This window comes from Molothrus aeneus, chromosome 22, assembly GCF_037042795.1.
Source record: "Molothrus aeneus isolate 106 chromosome 22, BPBGC_Maene_1.0, whole genome shotgun sequence".
Taxonomy (NCBI): Eukaryota; Metazoa; Chordata; class Aves; order Passeriformes; family Icteridae; genus Molothrus; species Molothrus aeneus.
In genome coordinates, this window is record NC_089667.1 from 7119011 (window position 1) to 7146694 (window position 27684).

At 51.1% G+C, this 27684-nt stretch overlaps 1 protein-coding gene across 4 annotated transcripts in view; it reads left to right on the top strand.

Annotated features, from left to right (window-relative positions):
• SIK3 (SIK family kinase 3) overlaps window positions 1-27684 on the top strand; it is a 70525-nt gene that overhangs the window by 28254 nt on the left and 14587 nt on the right. For 2 of the 4 annotated variants that reach the window (XM_066564518.1, XM_066564516.1), the window contains exons 2-14: window positions 8661-8777; window positions 9998-10061; window positions 15583-15744; window positions 20743-20867; window positions 21127-21250; window positions 21959-22077; window positions 22416-22526; window positions 22663-22806; window positions 23350-23430; window positions 23541-23650; window positions 24089-24242; window positions 24890-25045; window positions 25553-25623. In XM_066564518.1, coding sequence (XP_066420615.1) covers window positions 8736-8777; window positions 9998-10061; window positions 15583-15744; window positions 20743-20867; window positions 21127-21250; window positions 21959-22077; window positions 22416-22526; window positions 22663-22806; window positions 23350-23430; window positions 23541-23650; window positions 24089-24242; window positions 24890-25045; window positions 25553-25623 — 1463 coding nt within the window. In that variant the 5' untranslated portion in view covers window positions 8661-8735. The remainder of the gene's footprint in view (window positions 1-8660; window positions 8778-9997; window positions 10062-15582; window positions 15745-20742; window positions 20868-21126; window positions 21251-21958; window positions 22078-22415; window positions 22527-22662; window positions 22807-23349; window positions 23431-23540; window positions 23651-24088; window positions 24243-24889; window positions 25046-25552; window positions 25624-27684) is intronic. The other 2 variants (XM_066564515.1, XM_066564517.1) reach the window with 1 other exon arrangement.

Below are 27684 nucleotides of genomic sequence, written 5' to 3' on the forward strand. Positions count from 1 at the left end.
TGTAATATCCTGGCAGCTTTTTAAAGACTTGTCTTGATGTTTGAGCCAGGCCTTTCCCATGAAACCTGGCAGGTGACTCCATGTCTCGTGGTCCCGCTGCTCTCAGGGATGGTCCCCACTGGGGCTCTGTTCCACAGCAGCATTCCTGATGCATCTCCTGCTGTCACAGATTTCTTCCTGCGTGCAAATACATTTCCAAAACTCTGCTGCTAAGCAACTCTCTCCAAGGCTGGAGAGTAAGGCATGAGGAGCAGCTGAGGGAGCTGGGGGGGCTCAGCCTGGAGGAAAGGAGGCACAGGGGGGACCCTCTCATTCTGTATAAACTCCTGACAGGTATTGGAAGGAGATGCCCAGGAGGTGGTGGAATCCCTGGGGGTGTCCAAGGAAGGATACTCAGTACTCTGGGCTGGGGACAAGGTGGGGACTTGGCACAGGTTGGATTCAATAATCTCAGAGGGCTTTTCCAACCTCAGTGACTCTGGGATTCTTTAAATGCTTCAGTGGCAATCTCAGGAGAGGTTTGGAGGCAGAATCCTGCACAGAAGTCAGTTGCAGTGTTCAACTGACATCTCCTGAAATAATACTGACAGGTGGGTGTTCAAGGTGTTGGTAAACTGAACTGGATTTGTTTCCATGAGATGTTTAGGCTGCAGTGCCTGAATTGAGGGGAGAGCAATTGAGCGAGTGCTTTGAACGGGCAACCTGGACTGGAAGGGGACCAAGGTGGGCAAGTGTCCTCCCAGAATTTGATTTCACCTCTTGGCTTTGCTTGCCTGCAGGTGGCTGGGAGGCCGAGCTGTAGCTCAAGCAGGAGTGCAGTCAGGCCTGAGCAGAACTGCAGTGCTCCCATCTGCTGTCACAGAGGCTGGAGCTGAGCCTCCTTGGCCAAGCAGTCGAGCTTACGTGACCGGGCTCTGCTTTTTCACATCACATTTGTTAGTTAACCAGTTTGCATCGATTTAAATGCACCTCCATGAGCTTCTGCACCAGTTTAAGTGCATTCAAAAACCGGTTTTAATTATCAAGTGCAGTCTTTGTGTAGTAAGTGCCAAGAGTGCTTTTAATTTGCATGGAAGCCATGGAGGTAGTGCTGCAGACTATCAGCAGATCGTGGGGCTGCACCACAGCCATGGTCAGGGCTCAGCCTTCATTCCTTCCGCTCAGCAGTGTCCTGCTGCATCCCACTAGAATTCCTGCTGATGCCACAGGCAGGAGCTTTTACAACCTGCCTTTTACCTCAGCCTCTTTTCCTTTGGCTTAAGCTGATTTTTAATACTTGTTCTTAGATATTCTGCTTTTATGGTCCAGGTGTGGAGGAGTTTGATGAACTGACCTCCCAGGCATGCAGCTCTTGGTGCCTGCTCTCTGTGGATGGACGTGTGGACATGTTTCAGGTAGCAGCACTCACTGTAGGCTGCCATTTGTCTGTGTGGTTTGCTCTCTTCCCTCACCAGGATAAATAATTTTCCATACCACCTCTAATTCACGTTCTGACTCCTGTGAAGTTCTCAGCCTTGCATCTGGGAAGCATTACAGGAATTTTACAAGGCTTCTGAACTAAAAACAAATTACTGGCATAAATGTCAGCCGAAGCTGTTGGGGCTGGAGGGGTTTTCTGCTGTAACAGAGTGAGAAATGAAAAGGCAGGGAGGTCAGTGGGAATGCAGACACAGCACGGTGTGAAGCTGTGGAATCCAGCAGACAGGAGTGGTGTGGCTATCCCGTGCTGTGTTTGAGGTGGTTAGGTGTGGCTGCCTGCAGTCTGCTGTGCTGAGACTTGCTCTGCCTTCGGCTCAGTCCCATGGAGTCTCTTGCTGTGGCCCAGGAGAAAAAGGCAGCACTGGCAGGGACCAGGAGATTCAGTGTCTGACCAGAACTTTAAAAAGCTTTGGAAATCTTGTCATTAAGAAGGATAAGGGCTAGAAGGAGATGTGGTGTAGCTTAAGGGATTCCTGTTCTTAAGCTGTGCGTGGCTGACCTCCTCGGTTGCCGCTTGGTCCTCTGAGTCCTGCTCAGCCTGAAGCCCAGGGAACTTGCTGAGCAGCCATCAGGTTTTGTGGGGATATGTGCTAATTCCATACAGCCTGGGTAGGCTCTTCCCAGCCCTGTGTGGAGTGCTGTGGCCTGTCCCTGTGCTCGGCCTCTTCCCAGGTGTGTGTTTGCAGCCCGAGGTGATGATTCATGGCGCTCGCCCTCGCGACACCTCCCGTTTGCAGCGGGAGGTTCTTCGTGCACCAGGATGGTTTGTTTATCTAATTGGCATCTCCAGCTCCCTTCCCTATGCCTTTCTCTGCAACCCCAAAGCCCTTGATGCTGTTCAGCATGCTCTGATGTAGTGTGTGTCAGCCAGGGCAGGTAACTCTGAGTCTCTGTCGTTTCCCGCTGTTGCCCCAGGTGATGAAATAATGAGGAGAAGCTCTCCAGGAGGGTTTGGGACCTGGCATCCAGGTGAGTGTGACAAGTAGAGCTCTAGCAATGTGAGCAGGCTTTCTCGTGACTGGCAGGACATTATTTACACAGCTATGCTGTGGCTGAACATGACAGAATTTACCTGTCAGCCCTTGCAGCTTCAGAATGGGAAAAAGTTTGCATTTGGGATTAAATCACCAGTGAACTGGCACTGAGGCTGTGAAGCAGCAAGTGTCAGGTGGGGGGCACTTACCTCTCAGACCTTTTTGATGGCTTCTGTTGGAAAAGAGAAGCTGCAGCTGCTGGCGTGGGGTTAATCCAGGACTGGGAAAGGAGGAATGCAGCAGGGATAAAGGCTGGGATCCTTGGGGGTGCCCTGGGTGAGCTTCCTGTCCTGTGACATTTGCAAGCTGCCCTGAAATGATGAGATTTCCTTACCTGAGTGTAGCTGGTTCTGTGAGCAGGGGATGTGAATGTGGGGTTTGTGCTTTGGCCACTGAAATCCCAGCTGTGCTCCCTCTGGGACAAGGAGAGGTCACGGCAGAGCACGGCGCTCACACAAGCCGGGTATTAACACTGCAGCCGGCCAAGAGGATTTGGATGTATTGACTTTTCTCGTAACACCATCAGTATTTTCTTCACCTTGTGCAAGACACAAGTCCCTGCATTGATTGTGCAGAGGGATGTGGACAAGGTGAGAACTTCCTTCCTGAGCTAATGCAGCTTCTCTGAGCACATCTTCGTCCACAGTTTCCTGCTTTCAGTTGCTGCCAATATTTGCATTTGTGCCACCTCCAAAAGCCACTGATGTTGCTGCAGACTGGCCTAGTTTTATTTGCTGTATCACTTTGACTTAGGTAGGTTCTGTGTTGGTTAATTCTGAGGAGGAGATGCCCCCGTGTTACCCATGAGCTTGCCAAGAGAAGTCTGGGAATCGGCAGCGTCAGTGCTTCCCTTTTGTCGAGCACTTTCTTATGACTAAAAACGGTACAAATTGCCTGTTTGCATGGAGGGAGCTCGCTTTTGGTGACCCCAAACACACCAGCAGGCTTGTGCTGACAGCTTGCCTCAGAAACATGTGCCTCTGCCATCAGAGTGTCCGTGCGGCGCTGTGTGGGGTGACATCCACCCGGCAGAGCTCCCGAGGAGGACACGGCCTGCAGTGGCCTGGAGTTGACGCTGTGGTTTTGTGTTTTTATCACAGCCCTGTGTCCATATGCCACTCGAGTGCCTCTGTGTGTGCCTCATACATGTATCTCCAGTGTGCTTCCTTAGCCCTCTGTTTTCCCCCTTCTTCACTGTAATTCTGGTCTCTGCTGCTGGAGTTCTCCTGTGCAGCTCTGGTATCTGCTTACAGGAGTGATTTTTACCCCTCCAGCAGCTGCTTAATCCAAACAGGCCGTGTTCCCGAGCTTCCCAAGTGTTTGTGGCAGGCAGGAGCAGCTGGAAGAGCTGTTCCCTGCCAGCCCCTCTGACAGCTCACGTTGTCAGCCCGGGAGGGCTGCAGTGGACAGGGAGGAGGGGGCTCCTTTGCTCACTGCCAGTGCAGGAGGAATTTGGGTGGATGAGCCTCCTCCAGGTTTATTAGCTTGTTCCAGAGACCCTCTCCGGTGACAGCTCTCAGTGTGGCTGCCACGTGCCCTCGGGGTGACACAGGAGCCGAGCTGCAGGGACACCTCCATCCATGGCACAGGACACCCTGGGACTGTTTACTGAGCCTTTTCCAGGAGGAATCTGGAGCAGGAGGACTCCCCAGGACAGTTCTAGGAAATGTCTTGCTCCCAAATAAACATGTTGGTTTTCTCAATGCAGTCGCTTTGCCGGTGCCATCTGTTGGCTCCCATTCCATGGAGGAGATCGTGCTGATTTACAGGAATGCCACTGCCATAATTACACTTTTACAGCGGTCACTGATCACACTGAGCACATGGGCTCCTTTGGGAAGAAGTGGGAGTTTCTGATTTTCACTCAGGCCACTGCAGAAACAACTGAACTAAAAGGGAAAGGGTGATTTCTTTATGGAATGATCACTCATGCAAAAAATTTTACTTATCATTGGATTCTATTAGATCTAAGCAGATGCCTGGCATGAAGGAGCAGATTTTAGCCCAGGCCAGGGTCTCTGGCTTGTTCCTTTGTTCACAGCACAGAAATAAAAGGAAGCAGTGTCCCATGGCTCCTTTCCACTGAAAACAGACCGTGCTTCCACCTCTTTCTCCCTCAGAGCCTTTGCAGGCAGCTGGAGCAGTGCAGGGCACAGTGGCTGTCCTCTCCCTGCCCATCCGCCTGGGCACCCAGCAGGTCATTTCCCTTCCTGTTGGCAGGGCACTGTGCATTCAAGGAAGTCTGTCTGGATTGTTATCCACACTCAGCTGAGAAACAAGACGTCCACAGAAATTTTAACTCCTGCAAGTTGATATTCTCCTCTCTCCTGTTCCAAGCCTTGTGCCTTGTTTCAGAGCCCCTCACCTTGGCATATTTAGCTCTGCTGGCTGCCAGATTTGAAAATCTGGTATCTCAGAGCAAAGTAGGAATTTATAATGTTGTTTATGTCACACTTTGGGAACTTCAGGAGAATCCTGTGAGTTTGAGAGCAAGAATTGTCCAGGCTTTGTGTGCTGGGCTGAAGGAAGTGGTCAATGCTCAGGGTGGAGGGGCAGCCTGGGCTCCTCCCCACATCTCTGAGCATTCTGGGGTGACTGAAGCCACCTTGCCTTGCCTGACACATGCCTTCCATCCCTCCTGACTGATCCCATGGGATGCAATGGGATGTGCTGGTACGGGGATGTCTGGGTGCTCCTCTTTGGCCCCCAGAGTTTTGGTACCCCTCCTTCCATTTTCCAGCTACCCCTTCTGCTTTCATGTGGTTGGAATTTCCACTCCTCCCCAAAAGGCTTTGCCTGGTGTGCACATCCACTCAGCACAGCTTTGGGATCACAGGAGTTACAGAGCAGAGTTCAGCTGAGCACCAGGAGGAGAAAAATCTGGAAAAGCAGTGAACGAGCCACCTGCAACCTGCAGCTGTCACTTGGAACACCTTGCCTGCTCTCCACCAATTGTTTCTAGCTACTTGTCATTTCTCCCAAGTAACCATTCCTTCCCAAATTACTAGTGCAAGTTTTACTTGGATGCAAGAAGGAATAAATGAACTGTTTACAAGTGGCGGGAACATTTTGTTAATTGGTAGCAGCATGCATGCTCCAGGCTTGGCATTTATCCTCCTGCCTGTAAGCTTCATTAACTTCTGATAAAAGAATAGTTAATTTCTCAGACTCCTTTTTTAAAGTATTTCATTGTTTGAGAATTTGGATCATGGTTTTCTTCCACTTCTACTTGTGCCTGAATTTTTGCTTTACTTAATGATGTTTAGTGTTCCTCTCTATTTTATGTGGTGTTTGTAAGCATGAGGGAATGCACTCGATTTTGGGGTTTATTATAACTGAAACTGATTCCTTTTGCATAAATAATTATATATATATATATATATATATATATTTGGAGGCAGGGCAGTTATCACCCTGACAAGGATTTTATCATAAAATACGAAGGTAGTTTTCATATGCTTTAGATTTTTCCCTTAAAGATCCTTTTGTTTGGCTGTTTTTCTCCAATTTATAATCTCCAATAAATAATTAAATAATAAAATAAAGGGCTGAATTCATTGTGGCCATCCCTTGAGCTTTAGATGGAGTCAGTGTGGCTGGTGCAACACAAGGAGCTCAGCCAGTCCCTTTTCTGTTGAAGTCCCAAATCATCTTTCGAGGGAAGGGGGAATATCAGCCAGCTAGGAGATGCAGGAACGGAGAAACCAACCTGATCTGTTCTGGAAAACCTTTACACCAGTCCTTCCCTCTGGAAAAGTAGCGATTCTCCAAAAGAACCCAAAGGGCAAAGCTTTGGAACAGACCAGCTGCAGCTCCCCTGCAGAGCCCCGGGTGGAACATCAGCCCCCTGAAATCCTGAATTCCCTGCGTGTCCCTGCTGCCCAGAGCACAGGGGATTTCCTACTTCCACCCTCGCAGGGTCCTGAGGAAGCTCTGCATTTCCTGAAACCGAAGCACGAGGTGCTTTCCCCAGGATTTTTCAGGAGACTTTTGCCTTTCATGTTGCATCAGTTGCTGGAGGCATTTGTGTGGAATGAAAACATTTGGAAGGAATCCCTTCAGGTCTCTCCTGCATAAAGGGTGGGTTTGGGTTTGGGGCTGCTTGGCTGAGCTCAGGATGAGATCCTTCTCAAGGAGAACATCTCCTGAGTGCTGCAGGTCTGACTTTGCTCCCCATCCAGCTATTGTGTGTCTTGTGGGTGTGGAGTTTCACTCACCGCGTGGAAATCCCGCAGCGTCACGGGGACACGGGGAGGTGGCAGCCTGGTGCTCCCTGCCCTGGGTTATCAGGGAAAACCAGAGGAATTCAGTTCTGTTGTGTCTGGCCCTACTGACCAAGTTGGGTGCAATCAGATGCTCTACATACCCTGAACTTGGCCGAGAGTGTCAGCTCGAGCCATATAATTAAGCTGGGAAATGAGAGTTCCTTAGAGCAAATACAGAGCTGGGAATGAGTAAGGAGCTCAGGAATACTCCAGATCTGTGGATTTTCATTTACGTCTTTGGGCCTGAAAATGACTCATGTCTCTGGGTAGACATCTTGGCTTTGCTCTCAGAGGAAGCGTCTCTTAGCTTTTACGTGTATTTATGCTCCAGCTTTACAAAAGCCCCTTCTTGCAGGAAAACCTTGGGTGAAAAGCATGTGGAGAGTGTTTCCCAATGCCCCTCTGGCTCTCTGTACATCCCCAGCTCTCTCCTGAGCACTGTGCCTGGGTCCCTGCGGTGTGGATCCGCGCTGGGCTGCTCCCGGGGCTCTGCCCCCCGTTAATCGCAGCCCCGGTGCCTGGCAGCCCCTGCTGCCGTTTCACCTCGTGCCTGGGCTCCAGCCCCTCCTGCCAGCAGCTCCCAGCACCGAGTGCCAGACCTGGCTGCCGTTCAGCTCCCGCTCCTGCTGGAGGAAGCATGCTCAGTGACTTGGAAGGCTGGAAGCGTTCCTGCGCTCTGAATTAAAGGTTTCAAATGAAAGAAACAGCTTATTGTGCTTGGGTGCCTTTTCGGGATTCTGCTGGGTTCTGCTCACATGCAGGGCGGTTATTGCTCTGGCAGGGATTTGATCATAAAATATGGGGCTTAATTTTCATGTGCTTCAGATTGTTCCCTTAAAGAAAGATTCCCTTAAAGGATCTGAAGCTGCTTTTGTGTGGTTGTGTGCGTGCCTGTGAGAGCATCCCTTAGCCCTGCCCTTGGGGCTGGCACTAGGACAGGGACATGTGTTTGGGTCGTGTGCCCCCGTGGGTTTGTGCCCGTGGTCCTGGCACACTGCCGTGCACAGGGCACTTGTCCTTGTCCCCACTGAGCTCTGGGGTCTGGGACAAGCCAAGCATTTCTGTGTCAGATCTTTCTGGCTGCGCATCCTCAGTGGTTTTCGTGGCAGTGCTGCTTTGCATGCCCTTCCCCAGGCCTTTGCATGATCCTGCAGCCTTCCTGGGCAGGACTTGTGTAAATTAGGCTCTCCAGCAAAGCAACCAGGAGATTTGTAGAAGCAGTTCTTTTCCCAGGGAGAGCCCTCTCCGAGTGAGAAAACCTGCTGGGGGATGGGAGCTCATCCCACAAATCCCCAGACTGGAGCTGCTCGCTCAAAGGGGTGTTTCATGGTGGGGAGGAAGATACTGAAGGCTGAAATTTGATTTAGAAGCAGCAGGGCAGATGTTCCTCTGCCAGGCAGAGCAGCTTTTTCTCTCAGCTGTTTTCTCCATCAAGGTTTCACTCTGCCTTTTCTCTCCTGTTCATCCTGGCATTCCAGAAAAGATTCCTGTCCTTGCTCTCTGTGTGTGGATGAAACAGGGCGCCCAGTGGACTTGAGGACAGGTGGTTCTTAGCACAGAAGTGTCTCCACGTTTGGAGTCTGGTGGTTCTACAGTCCATGCCCAAAGGAGCTGGGAACTGCCAGCACCAGGGAGGTGGAGGGAAAATTTCGGAGACTGGAGAGCAGCTGACTGGAAGCACTTAGACTTGTTTAAACTCCATTAGTGTAGCGTTACAGAGCACTTCTGGTTTAAAACAGATAAATAAACACCTCAATTGTTAAAAGCCTGACACTACCCCCCATTCCCATCACTGCTGGGGTTTATCAGCCCTGGTGCAGGGAGCTGCTGTGTGGATCATGCAGCTGGGTCAGTAACTTCTCTTCTGTTTCCCCTCTGCCAGGTTGCAATAAAGATCATTGATAAGACTCAGCTGGATGAAGAGAACCTGAAGAAGATATTTAGAGAAGTTCAGATCATGAAGATGCTTTGCCACCCACATATCATCAGGTTGTACCAGGTAGGAGCATTCTGCCATGGAGCTCCCATCCCTTGACTCTACACTGCAGCAGCACTTCCCCCAGAGCTATCCCTCCATTCCTTCCTCATGGAACTGGGAAAGCCCTTGATGTTTTCAGGGTCTCAAAGTGCTCTGACTGGAGGGGCAGGGGGAAAGTGTAGCTAATCCTTCTCTTTCTGGGCCATCATGCTTCCGCTGTGGGCTGGCGTCCTGCCACTTGTTTATGGCCATTGTGTGCTTCTCAGTTTCCCAGTTGAAACCGGATGCAGGTTCCCCTTCTCCCTTTAAGGGAGGGAGTAAATCTCACCCAGGAGCAGGACTGGGCTCTCCTCTCCCTGCCCAGCTCCCTGTGGCCCCCAGGCCCTGCTGATCTGCTCAGCCCTTTCCTGGAAGGGGATCAATACTGGCAGCAGACCTGCTTTTGAATATTGTTTGCAGACTTTTTTTCCAGCTTGTTTGACTTTTTTTTTGTCTGCAAACAAAACCCCCAGAGGCAGAAGCCACATAGTCTGCCCTTTACACAGGTAGCTGGTTGTGCCCCTCTGTGAGGAGGGTGCAGCAGAGTGATGGGAGCAGAGGCGTTAGGGACTCTGTTTCCCATCTGTACTTGAGTGATATGAACATTTATTTGGACTCCAAAGAGTTAAAACTGAGTGGAAGTGACAGAGGTTAATGTTTAGCTCCTTTGGCCAAACCATGTGTGAGATGCTTACAGGGACTGTGGCACTTTCAAGGTACCCAGGGAGTGCTTCTTTGCAAACTTACTCCTTAAACCTTTCTTTTGAGCCAAAAAACCTTTTTAAACCTGTTTCATTCCATCTAAAGCTTTTGATGTGGTACTGAAGAGGTGACACTTGGGGCTTGGCCTTGTTTAGGGCGGGAGAAGAGCAGGGTGGCAGCCCTGAGAAGTCTCCCAGGCTGCTGGAATGGACAAGACCTGGGAGCAAATGCTAATGGGAGGGGAAACAGACCAGGAGGAGGAAGGTGCAGGTGCAGTGTAATGTGTAGTTACAGATTTAGTGTTTGAAACTTGCTGTTTCATCCTTACTGTCCCCATTCCTGTCATCCCCGCACATGGCTCTGGGAAGGATGGGAAGGTTATAGTTTGGATTTGATGAAAGCAGTTCCCTGTGTTACAGGGGGAATAAAGGTGGTTTTAGGGTATTTCTCGCTGCACTCAGCAGTCTCCTTATGTGTCACTGCTGTGTCCTTGTGTGCAGGTTATGGAGACGGAGCGGATGATTTATCTGGTGACAGAGTATGCCAGTGGAGGGGAAATATTTGGTAAGTACATTTATTGCATTCTTTAATCAGATAATGCACTTGGTCAACTACAGTAAACTGAAAATAGCCACCACACTCTCTTGTTTCAGCCGAGAGGTGCCCTTCAGCCTGCAAACTTTCCATTGACAAGAGGAGTAAAGGAATAAATGAGACCAACTCAATGGAAAAATAGCCCCCATAACCTCTGTTTCTTCTTTGGGTTTCATTGACAGGTGGTGCTGCTCCTCTTTCGTGCTCACTTTGGGATTAAAGATGTTGGAAATAGTCATGCAGTTGGATTTTAGTGTTGCTGAGTGCTTTGTTTCCCAGCAAGTTATATGAGCCTTGTTGATGATAGTGGAATTGTTGGGATGTGTCAGTAGCTTTCAAAGAAACAGGCAGTCCTGCAGTTCTGGAGGGTTTTGTGCTCAAAACCATGTCTTGTCTTTTCTTTTTGATATCTGATGTTATCTTAGCAGGCATTGGTTACATTCCTTCCAAGCACCATTGTCCCAGAGAGTTTTGGCTGAGTGTTCTTGACCACAGGAGCTGTTCCTGAAAGGGAAAAAAGTATCTGTGCAGCACAGCTGAAAGAGCTGTGGGCTGATTGATTCATTTGTTTGGTGAGCAATAGCAAAACTTATAGAAACAGGAATTTACTTATACACTGGAATTTTGTACCGGGTGACAGAGTCGGGATTTTGCAACATTGGTCTGTACTGGCTTTGCCAATATGAGCCTCCAAAAAGGGGGAAAATCCTGTGTGCTTGAATTAGCTTTGTCAAGGAAGTGAGGACAGTCACACGTGGTCTGTCAGCTCCTGGGAGCACTCCCCCTGTCCTTGTCAGTCATTGCAGAAGATTCACTTTTGATTTTACTTCTCATTTCTCTGGAGGAGAAGCTGAGTTGTAATAAAAGACAAAGCTTTTAGTGAAGCAAGAGAAGCCCCAAATTAAGGAAGCTAAAAGCTGAAAAGTGCTGGTTTGCAGCCACTACAAACTGCCACCAGTTCCTCAGTACCTCTGTAGATGGTTGCCATGGCTTCTTGTCAATATTGTCCACGTCCCTTGGATTTCTCCCTGAGAAGGTGACAGCCGAAGGGGAAGCAAGTGACAGCTGATGTTTGGGAAGTGTGGATTGCCTGGTGAAAAACTGACTTGCTGAGCCTTCCAGTTGTTTATTCAAATATGAATCATGGCGCTGGACACACTCAGCAGTTCCAAAGGCTTGTGAAATTCACCTTCCCATGCACAGCAAAATCACCTGCACATGTCCTGGAGCTGGCTTGGGCATGTATCACCAGAGAAAAGTATAAATCTCTTTTTACTTTTTCTCCCTCTTCTGTTGAATTTGGCAGGGATGGGCTCATCTTTTTTTAAATCCAGAGCTATGTGCAAGCTCACATACAAACTTGGAATGAATTCTTTGGTTACAAAAATAGCCTTCTGCGTGAGTCGAAGTGAAAACCTAATTGCTTTCTGAAAGATTTTCTGCTGTAGTAAATTCAGCTCATTAGCATGGCTAATTTCCATGTTGCTGCCCAGCATTTTATCCTCACTGATAGCTGGGAGCAGCCAGCTCTGCAATAGCGTGAGGCATCTCCAGACTCAAGCCAGGAGGTCGTGCCTCTCTCCCCAGTTTTGAGGATTTTTGGGCACTGTCCTCAGTGCAAGAGCAGAGAGGGGAAAACTCAAGTTTCAGCTTTTTGTATTCAGGGTTTCCTGAGGAGCCATTGAGACTTTGTTCTACCAGCGGAAGCAATTTGCAGGGAGGAAGCAGGAGCCCATTCTGGGGAGGTTTCCTTGCAGTCCCTGCATCTCCAGCGCTGAAGGGTCTCACGTCCTTGTGTGCTGGAGACAGAGCCCATGGCAGCGTGGGCAGCTGGGCTCTCCTCTTGGGTAAAACCTCACCTGCCCCTCCTCTCAGCGCCTGCCCCTGCTAGGGCAGCTGGGCTGGTTGGGAATGGCTGGATGAGCTGCAGGGATGGTGTGTGAGGTGTGTGTGGGCAGTGCAGCCACTGGCACCGTGCCTCTTACTGGGCACTGGGGGTTCTCTGTGAAATAGCCTGTGCTGAGTCTCTTCAGTCTTCTTCTGGGTCATGTCTTAACACCTGCATGATGTAGGCATTAAAATGCAGTGCTGGAGGGTAAGGGGGGCTGACAGCTGTGGTGTTCTGGGTGCCAAATGCCTTGTGGCATTTGAGTGCAGCCCCATAGAACCAGGGTTGCAGCATTGTGCCATTGCAAACTGCAGGTTTTTGTAAGGAACACAAATTGCTTCTCTGATGCTTTCAGAACTTCCCAAGGCTTAAAGCTGTCAGTATTTCCCAGGCAGTGGCAGAGGTCAGAGCTTTCAGCTGCAGCAGCAATGGTTTCTGTAAATGGCTGCAGTCAGTCAGTCAGGGCTGGCCGTGTGTCTGGCCTGTCCCTGCCCTGGGAGCTCCACAGGGATCCCAGCTCAGCACCTGGGAGGGCTGCACCACCTGTTTATCCCAAGTTCCAGTAAAGGGCTGAGCACTCCTTCAGTGGCCAGGCTGTGCCGTAAGAGTCTTTGATTCATCTCTTACTGGAAATGTTTGATAATTCACTTTGTTTGCGTAGCAGGGACCAGGGACAGGCCTTGGGTTTGCTGTGGGCTCCAGCAGCCAAATGTAAATTGTTATTTTTGTCCCTGTCCGTGTTTTGCGTGTGGTTGGGTCGCTGGTTTGACATTATGAAGAAATGAATGTCTCCTTTTAAACATAGGGTGGTCTCTATTCCAGGTCCCTCGAGTGTCCTTTTTTGAGGTCAGATGGAATATAGTCTAAAAATCTGGTTTGCTTTCAGATGTTTACTATGAAAACTGTAAATAATCTGCAGTCCTCACTGATGGAATATGAGTTCTTGGTTGATTATAAAAAAAAAAAAATCACAGGAAATTTAGAAAATTATCATCTGGTTGATGTGGTTCCCACGTCTGCCCTGTCTCCCCACCACCCGCCCGCTGGTCCTGAGCACTTTGAACCTGAACTGGGCAGACACATTAAACAATGTTGTGGTGCCTGTCTCTAGAAGGTCAGACTGCTTCTGACATCACAAGGTCACCAAATTCACTGGAAATGTGACTTAATCCCCCACACAGAGGAGATGTGAAGCTTCATCAGCGTTTGTTTTCCAGACAGAAAGCAGCTTAAAAGCACGAGGCGTCTGTCCAGAGGCGGGGAGTGGAAACTTGTGTGTCAGTGCTCTCTAAACCAAAGGTGATTTTTTCCCAGTGTAGGATTGGATTGTTTTTTTAACACAGAGAGCAGCGTCAGGTGCCTCATGTAAGTAGGGAGAGCAGTGACTGATGTGTGTAGGGGTTGTGCAATGAAATGATGCATTCCTTCCCCTCTGGAAGACACCCAGAGGAGCATCGCTGTGCACGGCCCAGCCAGGCTCTGGGTGCTTGGCACGCTCAGAGCAGGGTGCTGGCTCCCAGCTCAGCACTCAGGTCAGCCCTGTAACCTCCCCTGCATGGGAGGTTTGTGCAGACTAAGCTCTCAATGGTTAATTTTGGCATACAGTTGCCCTTGGTGGTATGTGAAGTATTCTGTAGCCTCATTGTTTCTGTCCTTCCTCTGGAGCTGGTGCAGAAATGTCAGTGGGCTCGGAGCGCGGTGCCTACGTGCAGAGCCTGCGCCTCTGCTCCCAGTTCTTCAGCAAAAGTGAAATTTCACGCCTAACCTAAAAAGGGCTTTTTGCAGCCTAAGCAGGATGGCTGGGCCGAGGGGCAGCGGAGTTTTCTGGGTGAGAGGTGTGGGGCAGGGGTGCCCCAAGTGCCAGCATTGAACGCGGGTGTCACCGGCTGTGCCGGGAGTGGTGAACTTGGTTTGGGCAGAAATCCACTTAGGAAAGCCTTGCAGAAAGACACCTGCTGCAGTAGCTGGGTTTGCTTTCTTGCCTGCAGAATTGTTAAAATATTTCAGAATTTGTTGAGAGATTGGAGCCTTGTGCTTTGTTTCAAGGGCACTTGCTGTATGGACAGGCTGGCTCCAAATCCCAGTGGAGCAGAAGGTGTGAATGATCTTGTTTAGGAGCTGAGCTATTACCTGTTGATCAGTGGCTTAAATTGGAGCAGCCCTTGCTGTGCTCTGCTGTCAGTCTCCTTGGAGTCACAAATTTATGACCATGCAAATGCCTTAATGAAATACGACGGGGCAACTTGAGATGGTGACTTTGCTTTGCCCAGCGAGCGAGCTGAGGGTCAGACTGGACTTGGTGATGGTTTTCCTTCTCCAGCCCTGGTTCAGATTTGCTTACAGAATTAGTTTATCCGATGAACAAGAGTTAATTGACAAGTTCTTTGAAAAACACCTCGAGTCTGTTGCACAACGTGAGTGGGCAAAGGCAGAAGTAGGTTGCTGTGCAGTCAGGAGCAGCACAACTGCTTTGATGGATCTCGGTAATTAGTATTTACTGCGAGTCAATTATGTCGCAGGTATTTTAATGAATGGGTGACTGGGGAAAAACACAACCACCCGATGAGAAACCTGCACAAGTGATTTATTGTTATTATTTTCAAGAACAGATATCTGTATTGAGCCCCCAGTTTAATGGAGTTTAGGGAGGGATATGGATAATTTCAGCCTAATTTTGGCTAGAGATGTTTTGAGGCCAACTGGATGGCCTGACCAAGGAGTTACAACCTCCTGAAGTTACCTCCTTCTTTCTCTGCCTTTTCTGCTGCCTGTCTCCTGCCTGTCCATCCCTACTCCTGGGACAGTGACAAGTGGCTTCTGTGAGCCTGGTGCTTCCAGGTTTTAAGTGGACTGAACTTCAGCTGGGTCACTGCTGCGTGCCTGCCTTTGTGATCTCTTGGAGAGGCTTTTCCTGTCCGTGTGTGCAGTGCTGGCTTCCAAGGAAAGCCCAGCTGGCAGCAAACACTACCTTTGAGTGAGAGTACAGGCTTTCAGCAAAATATTTGGGAGTGCTCAGATTTCCGTAGTGGAGGCCAGCTCCATTTTTATAATGAAATGCTTTCTTGGATTTCGCATCGATGCACAGAGAGGGAGGATGTTCAAGCCCTCCTGCAGCTGCTGGTAGCTGTGCTGGCTGGAGAGCTGAGGTGAGCAGCTGCTTGTGGCTGTGAGTACCTGGGAGCTCGCTGGTTCCAGCAGGAGTTAGACCAAAGAGACGTTTCCTGGGAAAAAGCAGGGGGAAGGAAGGATGCATGTGGCCGGGAAGCTGCACCTCTGAGGTGATGTAGTACCAGGCTTGGGGTCTGACTGAGGGCAGAGGCTGGAAAAGCTTCATTTTTATTTTGATGAAGAAAAGATTCTAAAACCTTTGCCCTTGTGTACAAAACAGTTCTGATTTTCCAGGCATCCCCTCAGCTGTCCTCTATATAACTTTAATTTCAAAGCCAGCCCAGGCGAGGACCGGTTGGCAGTGGTGTGCCCATCCCTGCTTGTGCCTCCTCCACGTCTGCTGCTGGAGCTGGGAACCACGCTGTGCCCACGTTGCTCCCACCTCCCCAGCTCTCTCCACTGTGTCCATAACCCTGTGTTCTCCTCACCTCACAGATCACCTCGTGGCCCACGGGCGCATGGCCGAGAAGGAAGCCCGGAGAAAGTTCAAGCAAATCGTGGCTGCTGTCAACTTCTGTCACTGTCGTAACATAGTCCACAGGGATCTGAAGGCAGAAAATCTCCTCCTGGATGCAAACCTGAACATCAAAATAGCAGGTGAGCTAAGCTGAGCAGTGTGGGAGGAAGGCAGCTGCTTTCAGGAGTTAATAAATGTAGGCACTGGCTGCTTCCAGGTATTCAGGGAGAAGGAAACGCGGTGCGGCTAAAGGAAGCTTTGGATTTCTGTGTGGCCTGCTGCCCAGAGCTGGGACTGCCAGGTTGTAGCCAGGAGATTTATACCTCCCTTCGAGTAGTGCAAAGTAAAAGAAGAAGGGGAAAAAAGGCAGGTTTGGCTTCCCAGGCTGCAGACACTGCAGCGTTCTCTCCTCTGGGTGATGGGTGAGACAGTGTCACAAAACTGACCTTGTTCTGAGTCCTGCTGCTGGTTCAGGGCTTCCTCAGAGCAGGTCAGGCTAGGTGAGAGAGCAGGAATGGCAAAGTAGGGATGACAAGGTGGATGGGGGAGCAGTGAAGGGGAAGCTGTGCTCCTGGAATCGTTCTTGATGTGCTGCGACAGAGCCAGAGCGGCCTCAGTGCTTTGGGGCTTTATTCCCTGCAGGGAGAGAAGCTGAAGCAGCTGAACACACGGGCCCTCACTGCCTGCTCCTGGATTTTGCAGGGATTTTTTTGTCACTAACTGCCCTTCCAGAGAGCTTCTTCCCTGGGCACTTCTGTCCTGACCTAACACAGGTGCATGTCTGTGATCCTCTGACCGTGAGACTGAGCCTTGGCTCATCTCTGGGGGGCACTGACTAGGCTTGACTTTACTGGGCTTGGTGGGATTGTGACCAACTGAACCAACGAGATTTAACATTTAAGAGCTGGACTCAATCCTCATGGGTCCTTTCCGACTCAGAACATTCTGTGATCCTGCCCTGGTCATCTCATTTCACAGGCTTTGGAAGTGGTAGATCTTGTACTCAGCATTTCATTCTCCCAGAGCCTAGAGCACAGCAGAGCACCTTTAGAAAGCACTTGGTTGCTCCCTCTCCCAGGACACTTCTGGGTGAGATTGTTGTCTTTTGCAAGGGTTTGTAACTTGATTTTTTTTAAGTGCTGAGGGCTACAAAACTTCACTCTGAGCAATGTTACTTCTGGGACGTGGGAAATACTCCTCTGTCTAGATAGCATCTTGAAGAAAGGAAACAGTCTAGCTCATTGTTGCTGTTCTCTCGTGTACCATCCTGAGGTGTTAGATTAGAGCTCAGCACTCTGTTTGTGGTAAAATCATCAGCAATTTCTTATGCTTCCCTCACACTCCATCTGTGGGGAGGGAGTGGGGAAGGAATAGGAAGGAGAGCAGGACTTCATGGACTTCCCTCTGGTGCTTAACAGTGTGAACCACGTCCTCCTTGGCACAGGGATGATAACCTGCTCCTCACTGTCCTGGGAGCAGCAGATAAGTGACAGAGGCATTGCTGATGAAGCAGGAGTGCAGCTCCTTGGAGAAGGAGTGGAAGGGCTCTGGAGCTCGGGGAGAGGCTGCTGGGGAAGTCTCTGAGCAGCACTTTCTGGTGTTCCATGCAAAGGCTGCACTAATGGTTTGAGGCCATCTTGTGTTCACGGGAAAAATCCGCTCTGTGTGGAGGGGGAGGGTGCCTGGCAGACAGCGAGAAGTTAAAAACTAACCCAGGTGGAAACTGGAATTCAGCTGGATTTGCTGGAGAAATGTCCACATGAGCAGGCTGAGAAGCTCTGGAAATTGTGGAAACCTTTTTTAATCTGAAGGAGTTGGAAACTATTTTCCTTCCAAATCTGTGCTCCCAGAATGACTCCAGGAGATAGTCCCCACCCTGGTGGTGGCAGTGTTTGCCTTGGCAGGAAGATCTGTAGTGCTTTGAAAAGTAGCCTGGAAAAGCTGATTTATGGTATAGGATTTTCCAAGTATTAAGTTTTCTCCCTATAACTCATCAATTACAATTTGACACCAGTTCTTCCATTGTTTCAAGAGAAAAAAGTGATAGCAACAGATCTGCTTCACAGCAGACCTCCCAGGAGAAATGCTAGAGAAATGCACACACCAGTCACACTGGTGGAGAACCAGCTGAACCTTCACTTATTGGGCCAAACCCATTAACTGTGTCTAACTCAAACTTTGGAGCCTTGCAGACTCTGATCAGTGCAGATTTTCTGGCACTTTCTGCCTGACATCCATTTGAAGCTTTAAATCCCTTCCCTGGCATTCGGCAGGTGCCAGCTCCCGGGGTGGGCAGTGCTGCTGCTCTCACTGGTGGTGGGCACTCTTTGGGCTGGGTTTTGATTGATTGATTGATTGATTGATTGATTGCTGCCTCGCTATTTTTCCGTAAACAGCGCGGTCCCAACGCCGTGACCCTCGCTCTCATTTTTCCCATGGATGCTTTTTCTCCAGTGTACCTTCTCAGAGGCTGAGTCAGTAGCTGCTGGCACTGTGTTCCCTGTGCTCCCAGCCCGAGAGTTCAGCCAGGAGTTGATGATTGCTAAACAGCCCAGCCTTGCTGGGGATGGTTTCGGAGAGGAATCTGATCTATGCGTCGCTTTGCATTCGTCGGCAGGAGTCAGCTGCTCCTTCCTCTCCTGAGGATCAAATCCCTCTTGGGCAGAGACTGAAGCCACTCCCTGAGCTCAGCTCCAAGGAAACTTGAGGGACTGGACCCACTGTTTTGTAGCAGGGATGTTTGTTTTAAATATTTTCCCTGTATCACATCATTGTGACTCACCTTGCTGCTCAAAAATGCCTCTTTCCCTCTGCATCTGTTTGTGGAATGTGACCTGATTGCTCCCTGAGGATTTGGATTTATGCATCTCCTTGGCCATAGATTTTAAGAAAGTTTATTTAAGTTGTAATTCGTGTTTTTGTTTGGTTTAGATTTTGTGCTTAGTTGCTCCGGGGTTTTCAAGTCCTCCCATGAACTTTCCTTGGGTTTTTAAAGCCCTGCTGTTTTCCCCAGCCTTGACCTCAGTCCCGCAGCGCAGGTGGGATCTGGAAGCTGTTTCCAGCCTGGGAACAGTGTCCCTGTGCAGGATCTGCTGGCTCCAGTTCCCTGCAGCGCCCAGCAGCCTGCCTGCCTGCCCTGAGCCCAGGAGGGGCTGGGCACAGCAGCACCCCTGCCCAGGGAGAGGCTTCACCCTGAGCCAGGGCAGCTCTGGGACCCGCTGGCCCCGTTCCCTAAGGACAGACTCTGCATTTCCCCTTCTCCCCACCTCCTCTCCCTGCCCAAAAGAGCTGTGAATCCCTGGATGAATTTCAGCACCATGGGGAAGGGGTGAAGTTTTCCAGCTGACCAATCTGCAGGAAGCAGAGGAGGCTGCAGGAGGCAGCTGTTGCGTGTCTGTTCCGAGGCTGCGGTGCTGCCAGCTGGCATGGCACAGCCCTGGAATGGCACGGACCTGGAATGGCACAGCCCTGCCCCTGCTCCTGGCACTCGCTGTGACCTGTGCAGCAGAGTGGGGAGCACCTCGGGCCTCTCACCTGAGCAGGGCTGGAGCTGCTCCTGGCTGTGCACTCCTTGGGAAATCCAGGTGGTTCCCCAAGGCCCGCTCGTGTACTTACAAAGACAAATAAAGTAACTAAACTAGGATAACTTGCTCAATATATGGGAAGTGCCAAAATTCCACAGTCGTAAGGAGTTTATGTCTAAACCTGATACAAATGCTGTGTGTTGGGAAATGCATCCAGTGCTGCAGCGTTTATTGCTGGCTCCGGTGGCCATAACTCAGGCGCTTGTTACACATCCTGCCTTGAACGTGAGACAGCAGCTCAAAGGCTTGCAGAGGTGGAAAAGACAATTGTGCAGCTGTGTGCTATTTCCCTGGAATTGTCCTCCAATGGCTGACTGGAGGTTTAGATGGCTTCACTGCCAACAGTAAAAACCCAATGGGCGTGTAAGTGCCTTGTTTTGATTCCACAGCGCCTTTAAAGAGCATTTACCATCTCTGCTCTGTTTGGAGCTGGGCTTGGAGCAGTCTGGTGTGCACTCCAGGTGTTTCCACAGGAGCAGGCTGCGTTAGGTATTCTCCATGTGCATAAATCATCTCCACAGTGAGAATTTCCTCCCTGCAAAGGGACCAGGGAGAAGGGATTTGGCTGTGTCCCCCTGGAGCTGAGCTGGCCGGAGTGGTGCCAGGTGGGCTGCTGCGTTCTGCAGACACTGTGCAAAGGAGGAGAGGAGTCACCTGAAATTAGGTCATGGAAAATCCTGTAAGGAGAACAGCAAGAGGGAGCACGGACTCAGCAGTTAGTGCATTCTGGGGAGTGCTGGTGGGATTTGCCTGCCTCTGGCACAGAACTGTTGGCATCACTGCTGCTCCTCACTTGGAATTCCGTGTGGAACTGGTAGTTAATTGGTAACTAGCTGGTAATATTGGGTAATCTTGAACGTGTTAGAGAAAACATGTGGACACCTCAGAACTCGTCTCTGTGACTGTGATTGCTTCAATTCAATTAAGAAAAAAAGGAAGGAAACTTCTTTTTTTTAACAAGAACCAGCTCCCTTTTCTTGGATCCAGACTGGTTTCCTTGCCCTTTGCAGTGCAGGTCCCAGCTGTGAGCCAGGGGGAGGCAGATTAATTAACAGAGAATGCCATTAGTGCCCACATAAACTGATGGTTGGCTGCCTACGAGGTGAAGACCTTTCTCTATCAGGATTTGTTATTTGCTCTTGGTGAAGGATTTGACTGTTGGTAGAGCTGCCCACCATAACCCTGTAGTGCTTTCTGGAAGAATCAGAACTCCCAGTCTTTTTCCCTTTGCACTCTGTCCTTGCTGGCACTGCCCAGAGCTCAGGGCACCAGGGAGGTTTGGAGTCACCACCCCTGGAGGTGTCCAAGGAAAGACTGGACATGGTACTCAGTGCTGTGGGCTGGTGACAAGGTGGGGATCAGGCACAGGTTGGACTCAGTGACCCTGGAGGTCTTTTCTAACCTCAGTGATTCCATTTCCAGTGTCTGTGTACCAGTTACCCATTACAGGATGGTACGTGACCTTACCAGCCTCAGCAAGTCACTGAAATACCATTTGTTCAGGACAGTTGGAGTGAATCACATTCCTCTCATCGGTTCTCTTTGTTCTTTCAGATTTTGGGTTCAGCAACATCTTCACCCCTGGCCAGCTCCTTAAAACCTGGTGTGGGAGTCCTCCCTATGCTGCTCCAGAGCTCTTTGAAGGCAAGGAGTACGATGGGCCAAAGGTTGATATTTGGGTATGTGATGAGCCTCTTCCTCTCTGACTTTGATCTGATTTTTGCTGTGTTTGTTTGGCTTTGCTTCCTGAGTGCTCAGTACATGTCTTGGAGAAAAGCCCTGACACAGCAAAAAGCGTTTTCCAAAGGAACATTTCCAGAGCTGCATTCTGGCTACTCCATCCTGTATTTTCCCCGTGGGGAGGTGCCAGAAGCATGCCTTGCCCAGGGATGGGTTCTCATTCAGTGTGGTGCCGCTGACGGGGTTTGTTTGGTGCAGAGCCTCGGCGTGGTGCTGTACGTGCTGGTGTGCGGGGCGCTGCCCTTCGACGGGAGCACGCTGCAGAACCTGCGCGCGCGGGTGCTCAGCGGCAAGTTCCGCATCCCCTTCTTCATGTCCACAGGTAAGGGGCTCGTCACTGCACCTCCCTCAGGTTCGGCTTTTTACTGCGTTGTGGGGCATGAATTCACAGCAACAGCCCCGTCAGAGATGGGCGTTTGTGTCCTGCTGCTGCAAAAACCACTTTGATAATAAATCTTGGGTGTGGAAAGTGTGATTAATTTTCATTTAAAATCAGCTTAACAAAGAGTCACGTGGAGGTGCTTGGTTGCCTGCTGTCAGGTTAAGGAACAATTCTGCGTGGAGTTTCCTAGCTGAAGACTTCCTTGCTTGCTGTCTTATCTGAGGAAGAGGTTCTCTCCATGCAGAAAATTCTGCTAAAATATGGAGTTTTCAAAGCAAACTTAGATCCCAGCCTAAACAGGAGAGCCTCAGCAGTCCCTCTTGGTGACCAGCACAGGTGTAATAAGATGGCACAGCTGTGGACCGGAGAACATTCTAAGGGTCCTTTGCTCTCAACCTCCAAAATCCACTCACATAGGGATGGGGGGGACAGGGTGACAGGGCTCTGTGTAGCCAGGGTGGCTTCTCTCCTTCCTGGCCCAGGGGAGTCAATGTCTGCGGCAGTGAGGCACGATGGGGACCAGCAGGTGTGAAGTGCAAGGAGAAGCAGTATTTCTGTGAGGTGACTCCACAGAGGGGAGCTTGGAAAGGGAACACTGCAGCAGCCATGTCCCTCCCCATGGGTGACCCGGCCTCTCTTCCCTGGCAGAGTGTGAACACCTGATCCGCCACATGCTGGTGCTGGACCCGAGCAAGAGGCTCTCCATGGAGCAGATCTGCAAACACAAGTGGATGAAGCTGGGGGAGGCTGATGCAGAGTTTGACAGGGTGAGCAGCAGCGAGCAGGGTCTGCTCAGTGACTCAAACGGGCTCCGGGCACGTGGTGCTGCAGTGTTGGTTCTGCTCTTTGGGAACACTCATTCCCAGGCGTGGCCTTTCCCTTTTCTCTGTCTCCTGGCCTTGCTTTCCACATCACTCCTTATCTATGTACATTTTTTATCTTCCCCTGTGGCACTGGGAGCTTGGGGCAGTGGATTTGGATCGGTTGCCATCAGACCTCACGCCAGCTGCAGCCAGAGCCCGGTGCTTGGGCTCTTGGGAGCGCTGTGACTCATCAGTGTGCCTTTGGGAATGTCAGCTCTGACTGTGTGCCTGTGCCCTCACAGCTGATAGCAGAGTGTCAGCACCTGAAGACCGAGAGGCAGCTGGAGCCGCTGAACGAGGACGTGCTGCTGGCCATGGCGGACATGGGGCTGGACAAGGAGCGCACGGTGCAGGTGAGGCCTGGCATATCCTGCCTGCTCCTCTTGGTGATAAATGGCTGTGTTTGGTGGCAGCTGAGCAGCCCCACACAGTATAAAATGTGTTTTACCACTGCCCGAGAGAGGGTGACCGCTGTGCTGTGCCTTGCAGTCGCTGCGAGCCGACGCGTACGATCACTACAGCGCGATCTACAGCCTGCTCTGCGACCGCCTCAAGCGGCACAAGAACCTGCGCATCGCGCCCTCGCCCAGCATCCCCCGCGCCATCACCTTCCCCACCTCGGCCAACATCCAGGTGCCTCCCCTGTGCCAGGGCTCCTCCAGCCCTGCGAGGCCAGCCAGTCCCTTACCTGCTAAACCCAGACTTGCTCAGGGGAGCCCACACCTTGGCTGGGTGTCAAATGTTCCCGGTCTGAGAGTTTGGTGGGGGCTTAGGGTGCCCTAATCCTGAGTTAGGAATAGTTTGTGCATTGGCTGAACATCCTTCAGACAGTCTCCTGCTCCCTTAGTGACAGAGGGAAAGGAGCTGAGGCAGTTATTGGGAGCTGGAGTTCCCAGCCCAGGGCTGCTGTGTGTTGCTTCCTCCCCACCTGTGCTGCTGATGGAGCAATGAGCACTTGCTCTGGGAGAGGCCAGGCCATAAGGGAAGCAGAAGAGATGCTGACCCTGCCTGAACAGAAGGAAGGGGGCTAAAAGAGGCAACCTCTTGAGAATAAGCAGCTCTTCACTGGCTCCAGGGTCACCTCCCTGTTCCAGGTGCTTAGGGCTGGTGTTAATCCAGCAGTGTTTGTAAAGCAATGCTGTGTTTGTGTCTTCTGACCCTGATCTCTCCACTCAGCAGACAGAACAGACAGGCAACACCATGAACATCAACGTGCCCCAAGTCCAGCTCATCAACCCTGAGAACCAAATTGTGGAGGTGAGGCACATCCCCATAAGCCCTGCAAAGCTCTTTTTCTGGCTCACATCGAAGCCTTTCCTTTGATCCTCATGTTGCATTTCAACATCTCCCATGTTTGCCCTGCCCAGACTGATGGAACAATGAACTTGGACAGTGATGAAGGGGAGGAGCCATCCCCCGAGGCTCTGGTCCGCTACCTCTCCATGAGGAGGCACACAGTGGGAGTGGCTGACCCACGGTGAGTACTGCACTCCAGCCTGCACATTCACCCCAGCACGTGACTTTGGTCCTCCTGGGTGTTCCTTTAAAGCTGCCAGTCCCCCTGCACAGCTTGGTCACTATTTTAGATGGGGATGAGGTACTTTCCTCCTGCCCTTCCTGATCAGTTCTGGGTAAGCTGTGCTTTGGTCAAGGCAGGTGTCTCATCTGAGCTGCACTGCCGTCATGTCCAAGGTGAAGTTTTTGTGATAAATGCCATTGAGGTTAATGCCCAAGAGCTAATTCTGCCAAATCTCAACATGGAGGGGAAAAAAGGGACAAATAAAACCAAAGAGTGGCTTGGCTGCTCTGTGTGACCATTTTCCAGAGCAGTAAGAAGCTTTTTGTGAAGGGAAGCGGGGTGTGAGGGGTTTCCTCACATCATGGCTAATTCCCTTCTCCAAATGTGGCTGTACAGGACGGAAGTCATGGAAGACCTGCAGAAGCTCCTGCCTGGCTTCCCCCGTGTCACTCCTCAGGCTCCGTTCCTGCAGGTGACCCCGAATGTGAACTTCATGCACAGTGTGCTGCCCAGGCAGAACCTGCAGCCCACAGGGCAGCTGGAGTACAAGGTACTGCCCATGATCCCTGCTGTGCTCTGTGCCCTGCCAGGTGGGAGGGTGTTTGTGCTCCCTCTGTTTGTCACTCCTTGGACTGCATAAGCCTCAAGAATTACCCTCTTTATGTATGATTCCAAGTAGGTTTAGATCAAATACTAGGAAAATATTCTTTATTGTGAGAGTGGTGAGGCACTGGAACAGGTTGCCCAGAAAAGCTGCAGATACCCCATCCCTGGAAGTGTCCAAGGCCAGGCTGGATGGAGCTCTGAGCAGCCTGGGATAGTGGAAGGTGTCCCTGCCCATGGCAGGGGGTTGGAATGAGATGATCTTTAAGGTCCTTTCCAACCCAAACCATTCTGTGATTCTGTGAAAAAGCCGAAGAATGAAAGAGCAGTGCAGTATGAAATGAATAAATGGGCTGGGGAGAAACAGGACTGTGCTGCCTGGCTTTGAGCTGCAGGTTGCAGCCTGCCTGGCAGCTAAAGCAGCGTGCAGGGAGCTGCAGAGTTAAACCCTGCTCATGCACTGACACTGCCTGCCCCTGCCCCACATCCCTCGAGATGCTGGTGACATCCCTGAAGCCCAGAGGGCTTGTCCTGTCCTGCTGTGTGCCCTGGGGCTGTGGCAGGGTGGGTGACAGCGCTGTGTGTGTGTTGCAGGAGCAGTCCCTGCTGCAGCCCCCCACGCTGCAGCTGCTGAACGGGATGGGCCCGCTGGGCCGGCGCGCGTCCGACGGCGGGGCCAACATCCAGCTGCACGCGCAGCAGCTGCTCAAGCGGCCCCGGGGCCCCTCACCCCTCGTCACCATGACGCCAGTGAGTAGCACAGGGAAGGCACAGAGCTGAAAATGTCCCCTCCTGCAGGCAGAGGTGGCTGTGGCCAGGTCACGGCAGGCCCGGCGCTGCAGGGATGTGCCTGCTCGCTGCCCAAGGTGCTCCTGCTCCCCTTGCAGCACTGCCGTGCTCTCCTGGAGGAGGCAGGTGGGGCTGTGTGCTCCTCTCTGGAGCTGAAGGTGTTTGTGCACTTTTTAATGGTTGCTTTTGTCCTTCGCTGATCCCATGGAGAAAACCCAAGTGTCCATCTCAGGCGCGTTCCCGCTCCCTGGCTGCATCTGTATCAATGAATTCCCCAAGTAGCAGCAGCCCTGCCCAGGCACTTGGACTGGGGAAGGAATGTTGGAAGGGGTTCTTGGCCAGCTTTCCTCGGTGCTGCAGAGGAGCCAGCACACACCCCTGTGGAAGCTTGTTTGGGAAGATCAGGTGTCCCCTGCATGGAGGGGACTGTGCTGGGTGTCCCCTGAGCCGTGGCTTGTCTCTCCACAGGCTGTGCCAGCTGTCACCCCTGTGGACGAGGAGAGCTCCGATGGGGAGCCGGACCAGGAAGCTGTGCAGAGGTAACTCCCACTGTTAACATTTGCCCTTCCTACCTCCACAAGGCTCACCTTGCCTGTTCCAGAGCTGATTCAAACACAGCCACCTCTTCAGGGCACCACTGGTGATTTTACAGTGAAGGCTCAACACTTCTCCTGTTCCTCTGGGTGCTGATTACTGTGGGCAGTTGCTCCTCTGGCACTTCTAGGTGCTTGCAAAGCTGGATTCCCCTGAAATGGGTAGCTGATTGAGCAGTAGGTTCTCCAGAAAACTCTTGAAACTGCTAAATTCCTTTGCTTAGTGTGCACCAGCATGCAATCCACACTAACCTGCCAAGTGAGTGCCGAGGGATTCCCCTCCCTGCTGGGTGCTGGAGGTGGGAGAATCTCCTCTGTGGCCTTGGGTGCCAGTGCAGCAGCTTTTGTATCAAGACATGCAGTAAACATCCAACTCTGATGCCTCAAACAAAGTGAGCTTGCTGGAATTACGGGTACCTCTAGCTGCTAATTATAGCATCAGGCCTTAAAATAGTCTGCTCCAATAAGGGAAGCATTATTAGCTCTCAGGCTGGGAACTTCTGTTCTCTGTGTCTGCTCTAAACACATTGTAGGAAGTGGGTAGAATGTGCTTGTACTTTGTCAGTCCATCAACACACTAACCATGGCCTTGCTAACATTTTCTTAGGAGCTTTTGCATAGTTTCCTCTCTGCTAACCAGCTGGGCACTACGTGTGGTGGGTGCTCCTGCTTCTTACCTCAGATTGGAAGAGCTTTCTGGATCCCCCTTTGTACAGGTCATCACCTGGGTAAGGGAGTGGCTCCTCAGGGGCTCACGAGGGTTCAGGCTGGGGGTTGTTGCAGGCAGGGTGACACTGGGGTGGGTGCAGATCATGCTCCAGAGCCTTGGCCAGCTGTGCTCCTCTCAGTGCTCCCAGGGAACAGTGGGTGTGAGCAGTGACAGGCTGTGCACTGAGACTCCCTTTGCATACCTCAGCCTGGAAAGTCAACTTGTAGCCTCAATAATAGCTCCAACAGCCATTAACAGTTCTAATATAGGGCCAGTAATGTCCTCTGACAGCACCTCAGACAGCAGGTGGTCTTCTTGGCTGTGCAAACATAAATCTCATTCTTGGCAAGGGCATGCCTGGACATCTTACCTGGGCAGATTTTCACTATTCTAAACCTGAAGGTTTTAGCTGAGCCTTTAAAGCATTAGCTCAGCTGGAAACATTTTGAAACCCCTCTGCAGTGTTTTGCAAGGCACTGAAATGTTCAAATCCCACTGAGAACCAAGTCCCCTTGGACTCAGAGGTCACTTCACTGCTCTCGACAGTGCTGCCCTAAGTTCTTTCACAGCACATGCTCTTCTTCCACCAGATGGCCTTGAAAAAGCACCATCCAGGTTGTGTGTTAACTTGTTCTCCACCCCTTTGTGTTGCAACATGTCAGTAGTCATCAGAGGAGAAGGGTAAATAGCATTAACATCAGGGACAGATGCAAATATTTAGCTTCTCAGGACACTGCCCCAAATACTCTGTTTGCAGCCACCAGTGAGCAGCTTTTGCCCTCCTTAATCTGACCTTGAAAGCAGAGCACAGTCTTCTCTCTGTTCCAGGGAGCAGTCACATCTCCTCTGAGCTTTGGGAAACTTTCTTCCACCCAAAACGCTCTTAGAGCTCGTGATTGGATTGTTCCCTGGAGGGCTGAAATAAAATGATCTTAGCAAACCACAACAGTAAAGCTCTTTGGGAACCTTTCCCTGTCTACATCAAATGATTCTTAAACAGCTAATGGCACGGGCTTTGGCGGGGCAGCACGGCACTGTTAACCTGCTGCTTCTGCTTAAGTGGCTTCAGCAGCAAACAGAGGCTGGGTTTGGGCAAGTCTGTGCTGCTTGCTGCTCTTTCTGCTTCCCGGGGGCAGTAGCTGGGTAAAAGAGCAGAGGTGAGGCCTTGCAGGTGTCAGTGCCCGAGCGGTGCCTGGCCTGGTTACTGGAGCTGCCTCCTTGCTATTTGTGTTCACAGGGCACAAAGGGTTCAGCTCATCCCAGCGGCCTTGAGCAGGCACAGCCTGGTGCAGTGCCAG